This window comes from Acomys minous, assembly GCF_964271855.1.
Source record: "Acomys minous genome assembly, chromosome: 9".
In the NCBI taxonomy this organism is placed as follows: Eukaryota; Metazoa; Chordata; class Mammalia; order Rodentia; family Muridae; genus Acomys; species Acomys minous.
Window position 1 is genome coordinate 73,951,590 of NC_140490.1, and position 13,005 is coordinate 73,964,594.

The 13,005-nt window shown below is 37.1% G+C and overlaps 1 protein-coding gene across 4 annotated transcripts in view; it reads left to right on the forward strand.

Annotated features, from left to right (window-relative positions):
* Nucleotides 1–13,005, forward strand: part of SUGCT (succinyl-CoA:glutarate-CoA transferase) — a 701,020-nt gene that overhangs the window by 150,236 nt on the left and 537,779 nt on the right. For 3 of the 4 annotated variants that reach the window (XM_084796226.1, XM_084796223.1, XM_084796225.1), the window contains exon 9: nt 2,627–2,722. The exons of the other annotated variant lie outside the window; for it this stretch is intronic. In XM_084796226.1, the coding sequence (XP_084652352.1) occupies nt 2,627–2,722 (96 nt within the window). The remainder of the gene's footprint in view (nt 1–2,626; nt 2,723–13,005) is intronic. 4 annotated transcript variants of the gene reach the window in all.

The following is a 13,005-nucleotide window of genomic DNA, read 5'->3' on the forward strand; positions in this document are numbered from 1 at the left end:
AAATCACAGTTTTATTTGAGTGACAACTAGTATAAAATCTTATTTAACCTTTCTATTCATTGAGAACCTGCTAATTTTGAAACATTTTGGAACTTAATTACTGATTTGTGGAGGAAAAGGATATTATCTTTCATTTAGAGGCAGTTTGGGAGATAAATTCTGCTCTTTAATTCAAGTTCGTTCTAAATGAGGCAGAGTCGGGGAAGCAGAAATCAAAAATTGAAAGGGCTGAACAGTTTGATCTCTGTGAGTTCCAGGCCAACCTGGTGTACACACTAACACTCTAGCTATGTAGGAAGAGCCTGGCTCTGGACACACACCCACGCACACACACCTGAAAGGGAAAGATAAGAGAGACAAAGTCACAGAGCCAGGTTGCTAGCCTGCCTTAAGTCTAGCACTTACCTATCTCATTTTAGCATTTACACATTTGCTGTGGCCATCTACCCAACCTACTGCTTCATGGTATAGCAAACATCTGTTGACTTTGAAGTCAAAGATAGACACAACAAGCATGTAGCAGTTACTTTCCTGTAGTAACCTTTATGGATTTGAATTCTTGGCCTCTGGTATTGCCAGAGTGTCTTAGAGAGTGCCTTTTATTTTGAAAGAAAAATATAAAGAACCCCCAAAGAGCTATATGAAAAAAGCATTTGTCTTATAGAATTCTGACTTTAGAAAGTGGCCCCCAAATTCAGGAAGAGGCATCATGAGAAAATGTCTACTATTGAATCCCTCTGTCTTATCATTTGACAGCTAAAAGAAATGCTATTATTAGATGTGCAGATGTTAATTGCAAATTTTGAAATCATTTACTGTTTGCAAATTGTGTTCTGTGTTCATACGGTTTGTGCTTACAACATGTGCTTCATCCAGAGACTTGAGATATTAACTTCCTATGTGCTAGGATTTCAAAATTTTCTATTTCATTTTGAATACTTTAAAACCCACAGGTTTAGCTAAAATGATCATAACATTATAGAGAGAGTCTTTGAAGCTCAAAGGAGTTAACTGAGATGCCGACAGTCGTGTACCTACCTGGGTGTTGGCAAATCTTAGCAACTATGAATCTGGACCTCCCTCCCATGGCATTTTTACTACAAAATGTTGTTTTGATTTTTCATTTTGAAAGACACAGAAGTGATATGTGAAATGATGATTAGCATCAGGCAGCCCTGGAGGGCTTCAGGGTTCAAGTGCCCGAGACCAGATGGAAGTCCAGAAGTGGATGACTCAGAATTTATTAATTTTGCCACCTGGGTAGGACAGCCAAGCCAGCTGCCAAAAGGCAGTTCCAATTTCAACAAAGCAGTAAATGAACACAAAAAGGAAAGTCAGTCTCCATAATAAAAGGAAGTGGCTGATGCAGCAGCAAGATCCACTCGGTGTGATTCCTCTTGATACCTTGTGTAGGACGTGCAGTTACCATGCCAGGCACAAGGAAAGAAACAGTTATGGCACCCTGCCCTGAAAAATCAAGACCTGAGTTAAAGAAAGTACTATCAGTTTGGAGTATGCTTGCATCACGGACTGGGTAGGTTTCTAGTCACATCTGACTAGAAGAAATATTAAGCCAGTGCCATAGCAAAGCTATGTCATGAAGTCAGAATGTTTTTTCTTTGTAAATTATGAAATTATTTATATCACTTTTCACAGTCCTGATCCCTGGAGGCCTTGAGCCTCCAGGGATCCTAAAATTCCTTTGGAAGGGCATAGAAATCTTGTCATCATCCTTATGATTTCCTTATGTGAACTTGAAAGTTTATAGCTTGTGCCTATAATCCCAGTACACAGCAGGATGAGACAGGAGAATTGCTTCAATCCTAAAGCTAGCCTGAGCTATAAAGTTTGTTCCCACATAGCCTGAGTTATAGACTGAGGGTCTACCTCAAATCTCAAAACAACCCATAAACCAACAAAAATCAAAGCAAGAGGTTTTTCAAGGTCTATCCACAGAACAAGGCTAAATTGAGGTTTCCGGTGACCAGTAAACAGATCTATGGTGCTCAAAAACAAAATGATCCTAATAATGAGGGCATGGGGTCAGATCAAGTTGAGAGAGATATAGTAATTTTTGTTTAAATGCGGAATGTTTATTAATAAATTTTAAAAATCTTGACTTTTTATGTCAAAAAATGCTTGGGCATTTTTCAAAACTCAACTAAACTGGCACAATTTCTCTTGTATGTTGAAAAGCTTAGAATACTGTAGCTCCTTGCTTTGACTCACTGGCCTTTGTGTTGATGCACGCTTTTTGGTGTCCTGATGAAAAGAATAAGAACCTCGCCAGGGAAAAGAGCTTATTATGTACTAGTTGCTGACTTACTCTGTCACAGCTTTTTTCCCCTCGAGGCTTGAGCAAGGTGCCATTGGCCTGGCTGTCATCCACCTTCCGATGGCCTTTTCAGGAGATGAAGTTATCTGTGTTTCTATTTATAAACGGATCAATACCTAGTCATGGAATAATGAACACTGTTCTCTGTTTGTGTGACATGCGTATGTTCTTACCAAATTTGGGTTATTTTCCCCACCTATGGTTACATGGAGTAAAGTGGATGCATATTATAACATTTGCTCATGATTACAGGTGAGCTAATGCATGTTCTTCCTGTTTTTACTCTGGCAGGTGGCGTGTTTGACCCAAGTAGCCGCTAATTATCTTATTGGTCAAAAGGAAGCAAAACGCTGGGGCACAGCTCACGGCAGCATTGTTCCTTATCAGGTACAGGCTAGCCTTCTGTTGTTATAATCTGTAGGTCTGTACAGTATTATTCTGGGATTTAAAAAATCTAATCCACCAGGGCTGTTCTGTATCGTGACTCTGACTTGTTACAACAAGGTTCTGTTGTTCACTTTAATTTTTTTTGTGCCATTATTTCTTCACCAGATAATTTGTAACAGGACTCTTAAGTGGATCAAAGGGTGGGGCTCATAATAGGATATTCTCTCTCTCTCTCTCTCTCTCTCTCTCTCTCTCTCTCTCTCTCTCTCACACACACACACACACAAACACACACACATACACACACACACATACAGTCACACACACACATACACACACATACACACACACATACACACACACATACACACACATACACACATACACACACATACACACATACACACACATACACACACATACACACACACATACACACACATACACACACACACACATACACACACACACACACACACACACACACAATCTTCTGTTAAGCCACTCACTACAGATACTTTATAAAGCGTGGTGCATCATCATGCTAGCTGTGTAACAAGCATTACCTTCCCCATCTGACAAGTGAACATTTACACGTGATGGACCTTCATTCGTGGGGCAGAACAAATCTGTTTTGCTTAAGAGCTGTGGTTCTTTACTAAGTGCCTAAACTTATCCTCAGAAATTCTGGCCTTTGGCTAGTCAGGTGACTGTGTGAAGAAACTGTGATCCTTCTAAAATGTCAAAACCCTGCTGCTTCTTTCAAGCCACTAGCCGTAGCCAAGCCGAGTTTCTCCTTTCTTGTGTTTCCTTATGTATTTGTCAAAATTTCCGTACTACACCATGAGTTTGAGAGCAGCGGGGTCTTTGTCTTTCTCATCATTTATCTCATATCCAGTGGAGATGCAGGCGGTCTACCCTGGCAGTGTCTGTTGAGTAAATGAATGACTTTTATTCTAGCTGTTTCAATATGTGTGTTCCTGACAGGAGGCAAAAAACTCAAAATCTTTCATTTGCTATGAAATCCATCGGCATGTCCAGTCATTCCAGTGTTAAGAGATTACTTCCTTGGGCAGGTCTAGTCTCATTTCTTCTTCTTTTCTAAAAGCCCAATTTGAGGACAGCACAATGCACTGTGAGCCAAGCATGTTTTCTTTTTGTTTGGCTTATGGCCATTGTATGACCGAGACTTTGCTATGACTTCCTGCTATAGATGCTTTTCTCAGGTTGAGTTACCTTCTGGGATAATGACAAGTTTGGAGAATTACTTCGGTGCTTCTTTGTTTTTGTTCGTTGATTTTTTTTAACTGAGTAGAGATAATAATATTCAGCCATATAATTTTTCCAGTTAAAAAAAACTCACACTAAATTGAATGGAGTTTCCAACAGTTCTGTGTTTAGACATTTTTAGTTCCTTCTACCAGTGGCAGAGTATGCGATGGTGACTTCAGTTCCCTTCAACTCTACCACTCTTTCTTCTCATCCAATATGCTCCTAGCTCAAAAATTAAGTGATTCATAATTATGATTGATGATTCAAATTATCCTCAAGTGGATATTAGCAAAGGATAATGTTAGAATCTATGTGAATTCATCCCAAATAACTGAAATTTAGGCTTAAGTCTTTAATGTATATGGAGAAAGTCACTTTTTTGAGTTGGGAAGCTTTGTGGGATTATTTTAAGTCACATACAAAATACAAAGTTTACTTTTTTTTCATTCTTTATTTTTGGTAAAAAATATAATATCCATTTAAGAAGCTTATTGTAGATTTTAGCAGTCTTCTCTGGGCATCCATACCTAGAATTCTGGCATTCCAAATAAGCTCTTAATTATTTTAGTGTGAAGGACAAAGGGATATAAGGTCTTTGGCCTTTATTTTAGAAGGTTAAGTGTATAAAAGGGTTGTGTGACAGTGTGAATATTTTCTTTAAGAATCGAGATGTACTTCGTGGCTGTGTCATATCAACCATATTAAATGGGTACTGGGTCTATATAATTGTATATATATGGGTCATAGTTGATTGTAAGAAATGGGATCTCTGGTCTTTCTGCAGGAGCATAGAATCAATCTGCGTCCTCTTTCTAGAGTACTGGGTCAGCACAATGATTAAAGATTAAATGCAAATTTAACTTGAATAGAATGAATATAATAAGATGGGTCCTAGATATGCATTGAGATTCTTGTCTGTTTGCAATTTTTAAATAGACCAGAGGAATATTTTCATGAGTGAATTCCAAGATACTTAGTATTCAGTTCCCTATGATAATTACAGTTTGCTTCTAATTTGCTTCGTATTGTCTGAGTTTATAGCCCAGTATCTATAATAAAGTTCTTTGTCATTTTGGGAGTTTGTTAAGGTTTTCACCTTGCTTTATCCAGTTGTATAACTCTATTTGGATTGTCACCGACCTTTAATACAGTGAGTGTATATTTCTGAGAAACAGTGATTCCTCATTTTGTGTTATTTTATAAATATGTAGTTCTTTTTTTAAAAAAAGATTTTATTTTATTTGGCATATACATTTATATTATTACACATAAATTAAAACAACTACATCCAGCAAGAAGAACCATGAAACAATCAGGAGTTATATAAATGTTACATTCATAGTGTTTTCTCTACTTGTATTTGGCAACCTTGCAGAAAACATCTTGGCTATCTTGGTGAGTCTAAAATTGTGAATGAAAATCAATATCCCTCATATCTCATCTCTATCAACTTAAAACATCTATCGAGAACTAAAACCATCTTAATCCCTAAACAACTAAGCTTAATTGTAAGACTAAACTATCTGGTCTTCAACTCCATCAGAGACTTGAGAAGGAATAAAACTTAATTACCTGAGTGAACTGGAAGTGCAGGTTAGCAGTTTCCAAAATGAAAAAAAAAAAAAAAGACAGTTTGTTGCCTGAACAGTCACCCAAAACTCTCTATAACTTTGGAGTATCATCTTCAGCCTTTTGGCCCATTATATCTGACAGACATATTTGTGAGGCAGGAACGAAGGAGGACTTGTTGACCAGGTGTTGGCAGAGTTTGGCCATCAACTCTGCCTGCATCCAAGCTTGCCCATTTTTAGGCAGAATTCTGTCTGTGGAGGGCATTTTGTCCAGTGCCTTCAAAGGTGGCAAACATGTAGTTCTGAACTTCTAAGATCAACTAGCCATTGGTGCACTCTTCTTTTTAATTCTTTGGCTGCTAGCTTTATTTATTTATTTATTTGTTTATTTATTTATTTTTGAGACAGGATCTTGTTATATAGCCCAGTCAGGCCTTGGACTTTTGATGTTCTTACCTTAGTCTTCTGCATAGTAAGATTCAGGTATGTGCCACCATGCTCCACTTTCTGGCAAATTTTTTAAAACTTAACAAGTTAAATAAAAATTGAAATAATATAGATATAATTGTTGCTATTTCTGTTAAGAAAATGAACTTATTAAATTTACAGGTAAATGGGTAGAACTAAAAACAATCATCTAGACTTACATAACTTTGACCCTGAAACTCAAATATTGTGTGACTTTTGTCTTGTTTGTGGCTGTTAGCTTTTAATCTTTATATATGTGTATTTCTTTTTTCTCTTTAATTTATTTATTCACTTTACATCATGATCACAGCCTCACACACAAAGACACACACACAGACACACACATACACACACACATACACACACACAAATACATACACACACATGTTTAGAATTACCTTCTTCAGGAGAGCAATACCCAAAGTAGACATCATATGTTCCCAAACAAAACCCACGTGAGTTACCTCTTTTTGAGTTGTTTTTCCAGTGGAGTCATAAATAGCCCCAACAACATGACAGGGTATCACCATCAATATTGTTTACTGTCTACAATTTAACTTTAACATTCTATTACAGAAGACACTACATATTTGAGTAAAAGAGCATTGAGATATCTAATTGGTAACCAACCGGAAGCTTCAAACCTACTACCTAGTTTCCTGCTCCTGGAAGGTAGTATACATGCTACCAAAAGAGAAAGTAAACTTCAGTACCACCCAGCTCTGAATCCTATGAGCCATAATATGCCAAGTGGCACAGTAGTGGCACACATGTTATGGGAGTAGCCAAACAATTTTTGATTAGGTTTACAATCCATGAGATGTAACCGATTCCTGACATAGTCAATGAAGCCAAGGACCTGTGACTAGATGGGGCATGGGCCCAAGGGAAAACCTATTACTATTATTCTACATGGGCATGGCAATAAAACAGTTCCTGAAATCTTATTGCTATGTTTATAAATTAGTACATCATTCAAACCTCATCAGAGAAACTTCTTGAAGGGGGTGGCAGTTAACAGAGATACATACAACTAACGGGTCAATGGGCAGATAATGAGAGACATTGGAATATTAATTCCTATAAGAATATCTGTGTTGAGCCCTAAAACAGGTTGGAAGATTTTTAAGATCAAGAGGTGGTAGATGTCTTCAAAGAAACGGTATTTTCCAGGCCTAATACAGGCACAGGCTCATATGAACCCACAGTGATTATAACAGCATTCACAAGGCCTACAAGCCAGACCAGATCTGAGCATGGAGCCTATTTGTTCCTCTTTGCACATTCCTGTATTATCCTTTCTCTCCCTCTCCAGTTAATGCCCCACAATTTTCTTCTTTATCCTTCACAGCATTGCTATTTTCCTCTCCAGAATGCTTTCCTTTCCCCTCTGCCAGTGGTCCATTTCTACTTCCTGGCTTCTATGGTTACCTCAGGTTATACATTCAAACCTAAAGATTTGGATCTAGGATCCACAAGTAAGAAAGGACAGGCATTGTTTACTTTTCTGCATTTGGGTTCATATGTGCTAAATAATGTTTTCCAGTTCTATTAATTTACCTCCAGATTCCATGATTAAATTTTTTTAACAGCTGAATAGAATTTCACTGTGCATTTATACCATATTTTCATTATCTGTTTATCACTTGATGGACATCTAGGCCTCTTCTCATCGTGTAATTTTAATATCGTTGCCCAAGTTTATTCAGAACTCCTGTACAGATTTCAATTTCCTAAAAGCCTGCATTTATATGTCTTATGATTGTGATCCTGGTATCAAATTCTCTTTAAAAATATCAAAGATTTATTCACAAATATACTAATGAGGATAGAAAATTTTAGTGAGTATGTTGAAGAAATATAGAATTTTTTTGTTGAAGTTTAACCAATCTCAGAAGTATGTAAAGTTATTACTGTTTTTTTTTGTCTGCTAGCAAAGAAGTTCACTAATATGAAGGAATTGGGTTCATACCTATGAACACCAATTCCATGATTAATACAAATTTTCATAAGATCAATCAGGAGATTGCAATCACAACCATCTCCTTACCTTAAAGGACTATGGCAGTTAATCTTATCCTCTTTGTTTCCTTTTTTGCTTTTCTGCTCCATTTTCTTTTCCTTCTTTTTCCTACCCCTTTCCCTTTCTCTGTTTCCTTTTTTATTTTCTGGGGCCTCAGTATGTTACTCACTGTTACCAAATCCCTGGGCTTCATCTCTTCTCTTGTTCAACCTCTCAAATATTATTACTATAGGCATATACAATTCTTGGCTAGTCTATGAATCTTTTGTTTGTTTTTTTGTTGTTGGTTGTTTTTTTTTTTGAGACAGGGTTTCTATATGTAGCCTTGGATATCCTAGACTTGCTTTGTAGACCAGGTTGGTCTCAAACTCACAGTGATCCAACTGCCTCTACCTCCCAAGTGCTGGGATTAAAGGTGTGTGCTACCACGCCCGGCTTATTCTATGATTCTTTATACTCATTTGCCTTAATCACATCTTGGCCTCTAACTCGTCCAGGCCAGTTATTGTCATTCATTAGGATAGGTTCATCTCATTCTTTGATCCACACAGCTTTTGTGCCATGCTTCTTGGTGGCTGTAAATTCTACCATGCGGAGAATGCCAAAAACGTAGCTCCAATTTTAAATGTATATTTTATTTATTATAATTTATTAACATGACATCCCGATTGTTATCCCCTTGTAAAATCTCTCTTAATGATCATTTCCTCTTTATACTTTGTTCTCAGATATTTCTCAAATGCCAGAGTGCGTAATGATCACCTAAATATCTTACTAAGGTACAGATTCTGATATAAAGTGAGGATGATGCTGTGCTATGAGCATTGTGGTTTCATATTTAGATTTAATTAATAATGACACCATTGTTACACTTATCTGTAAAATGTCAGTGCTGATTAAACCTAACATTCTATCCATTCCATGCCTGCTTCTAAGCACTGAATGCGACCAATAAACATATGAGCACTCTGAGTATCTGCCTCTCAGTTTGTGGCCATCTCTAACAGGTGGTTGCCAGCCTTACCTGAAGATTCTGTTATTTAGACTCTGTTTTATGTCTCTCTGGTATGTCAGCTTCATGTATCTTTACAGATCTTTTCACCTGGTACTCACCTTTAGTTGAAATTTTTTTTATTAAAACTTGATGCAGTCAGAAGAGAATAACTTTGTTGTTTGTTGTTCTCCATAAATTCCAACTGTAAAACCACATATTCTTAATTCTATTCTTTTCTGTCAATATGGGCAAATCATTCATTACCCCATTTTTATTAGCTAGAAACACAGTTCCTGCATGTTATCTTTTCTATAACTTGGATATATAAACTTGTGGACATTGTTTACATCCACAAATATCTACTATCTAGCAGGATGTGGTGGAAATATATATGTGTATTTAAAGCCTGAGCAATGTACTGAGTCTCTGAGCAATGTAGTGGTGTCTGTCTCAAAGAAGAAAAACAACAAAACCTCCAAACCCTTAAAACAAAAACAAACCCCAAACAACAATGACAACACACCAAAACAGGACTGCAAATAGCATTCAATGGTAGAACACTTGCCTAGGATATAAAGAGCCCTGAGTTCAACATATACTCTTGCAAGAAACGGAACAAAATACCAACAAGCTAACCAAAAAAAAAAAAAAAAAAAAAAGGAATCAGAAAAACTGAAGCAAGCCAGAGCCCACCTACCCTCCTTCCCAGCTGGGCTCCAGGGCATGTCTCTTTGTAAGGACTGTTCTACTTTCTTGTCCTCTTATATTACAAAACCTTTCCAAGGAGTTTGCAAAGTATTTTCTGGAAGGAAGTTGCACACTCACCATCTCTTCTAGGATAGCTTTCATGCCTCACAGACAAAAAGCTTGAGTGAACCTCAGGCAGCTGCAGGTGTTCGGGAGTGGAGTAGCGAGGGCAATGGGCTTTTATGCTTCCTTCACACGCCTTGAGCCTTTCACATAAAGACTCTTCAAAGAGATATTTTTCTTTAAATGACCTGATCAATCACATAATGATTTTTTCTAGACTTTTTTTCTGAAGTAGGTTCTAACTCAAGATGAGGAAGAAAACAGTTACTTAGATGACTAAATGAAATACTGTCCTCTTTACCTCTGTTTGGCACAGAGCAGGAAGCCGTGCTTGTTATTTCTGGGAGGGACATTGTGCTGCCTGTTTAATTTGGCCCAAGCAGAGACTCAGACAGGCAGTAAATTCCAAGTGTGAGGAGAGGCAGCACTTTGTTATCATTCCTTAGAAAATGTCCAAGTGCTGTTAAACCATGAAGATTAGGTAACATTGAGAATATTTTTGTTTTTCAGCTCACATTAAGAAATCCTTTTAAATGTCAAAATTTAAACAATACACATCTGTCTCTTTTTATGTGTGGTTTTGGTTTTAAATAAGATTCACACTACGGCACTCAGTAAAGTGTGAAGGTACAGTCTGAACATGCGCTCAACACTTCATACTTAGCTTAGTTGATGAAATGGTAATAACTAGTAATGGATATTATGGACATCACTGAACACATTGCATGTAACTGCGACACATATTTATGCGTGTGTATATTATATATCAGAATTTATTTTCATTTTATATTGATTAAAAGGAGACCAAGAGTCACGTGGTGGTAGCTCACACGTCTAATCCTAACACTTAGGAATCAGAGGCAGACGAATCTCTGAGTTTAAGGTTAGCTTGGTCTACAGAATGAGTTTCAGGAAATCCAGAGCTACATAGAGAGGCCCTGTTTCAAAAATTGAAACAGAAAGAGAGGGGGAAGACATGGAGGGAGAGAGAGAGAGAGACAGAGACAGAGACAGAGAGAGACAGAGAGATAGACAGAGACAGAGAGATAGACAGAGAGAGAGACAGAGAGAGACAGAGAGAGAGACAGACAGAGACAGAGACATAGAGAGAGACAGAGACAGAGACAGAGACAGACATAGAGAGAGAGAGAGAGAGAGAGAGAGAGAGAGAGAGAGAGAGAGACAGACAGACAGACAGACAGACAGACACACACACACACACACACACACACACACACAGAGAGAGAGAGAGAGAGAGAGAGAGAGAGAGAGAGAGAGAGAGACAGAGAGAGAGACAGAGAGAGAGACAGAGAGAGAGACAGATATATATATATATATATATATATATATATATATATATATATATATATATAGAGAGAGAGAGAGAGAGAGAGAGAGAGAGAGAGAATGAGAGAACGAGAGACCTAGACTGTCTTAGCCTAGATTAGAATCATGGCTTTAAAATTACAAAATTTATTTATTGTCTCATTATATCCAAACTAGAAGTTCCTTCACTGGTCGGTACAATATAAGATAGGTAATTGTTTCTTTATTAGATAGAGAGCAATTCTTCCTTTTTCATCATGTATTTGAAATATGACATATTTATTATGATTCCAGAAGGCACAAGACATAATAAGGTGTTCTTTCTATAGCAGTAGATCTGAACTCTGAGGGATGAAATGGTGTAAGTTTCCCTGAACCAGGGTTTCAGTTCACTGCTTCTTCATAGCCGTTGACAAGTCAAGTAAATGACAGTTCCTTGAGTCCTCTGTGGAGGACATCATTATAGCTTTGCAAGCATCAGGAACTCAGAGACAGTATAGCAGGCACACCAGAAGGCTGGAGGTTTAGAGTGAGACCTGGAAGCACTAAATGAGACAGTGCGAGCTGGGTATCTTACCTGCATCCACTAAAACCTCAGTAAAAGCTAACACCTATTGCTATTGCTGTGGGGGCATTGTCATTATAGCTTTGTGAATAGTTTCTGTGAAAGACTGAAATAGTATCGAAGAAAATATCTGTGAAAACTTAGGGGGAAATAAGTAAGAACACATGGGTGAAATTTCAACTTTCACGAAACTTGTAGCTTAATTCATTTTAAATTTTTTAAAGAATGAAAACAACATGATGTGTTTTTCTTTTCTATTTCAAAAACTTGTACTGGAACATGTTTAGAAATTGCATTATTGAGATAGTAACCAACTGTAGCAATATTAAAAGAATTGTTTGAGGCAAGGAATACAATATATAGTGACTTAGTCATTAAAGGAAATGGGAATTTTAGTTTAATGTATAGTTAATAAGGGTGCAGTACAAAGTTAACAGTGAGCCAAATGAAAAAGGGCAATGTGATTTTCAGAAGTAATCTCTGACAAAGATGTAAACCCATTTTAATAAATATATAAACCTGTTCTTCAGACCACTAAGATGAACAGTTCCCCATCAGCTTTAAAAAACAAGAGGAAGAGCTGACGAGATGGATTAGTGGTTAAGAGTGCTTACTGCTCTCCAAGAAGACTGGAGTTCAGTTCCCAGCATCCATGACAGGAAGCTGTGCATCCAGTCTATGGAATCTGGCACCCTCTTCTGGTATCCTCACATGTCCATATATGATATACAGTCAAACAAACTCATATATACTTTAAAAAATCCTGTAAGAAATACAGACTATGTTAGATACATATTTTTTGTAATAATTATCCATTACAATATTAAATTATTAAAAAGAAGGCAAAAGAAGGCAAAAGAAGCCAATCATCAATAAATAATAAATGAAAAAGAACTTAATGGATAAAAGAAGTGACACTTGCATGTCAACATTGTTTCTGTTAAGATCATAATAAAATATGTGATACTCTTGTTCTACGGTAGCCGTTCAGTAGCCAGAAGTTAAATGGACGGAATATTACCAAACTCCTTCTATGAGGCCACAGTCACATTGATACCTAAACCCCACAAAGACCCAACAAAAAAAGAGAATTTCAGACCAATTTCTCTTATGAACATTGATGCAAAAATACTCAACAAAATACTCGCAAAGCGAATACAACAGCATATCAAAGACATCATTCACCATGACCAGGTAGGCTTCATTCCAGGAATGCAGGGATGGTTTAACATACGGAAATCCATCAATGTAATC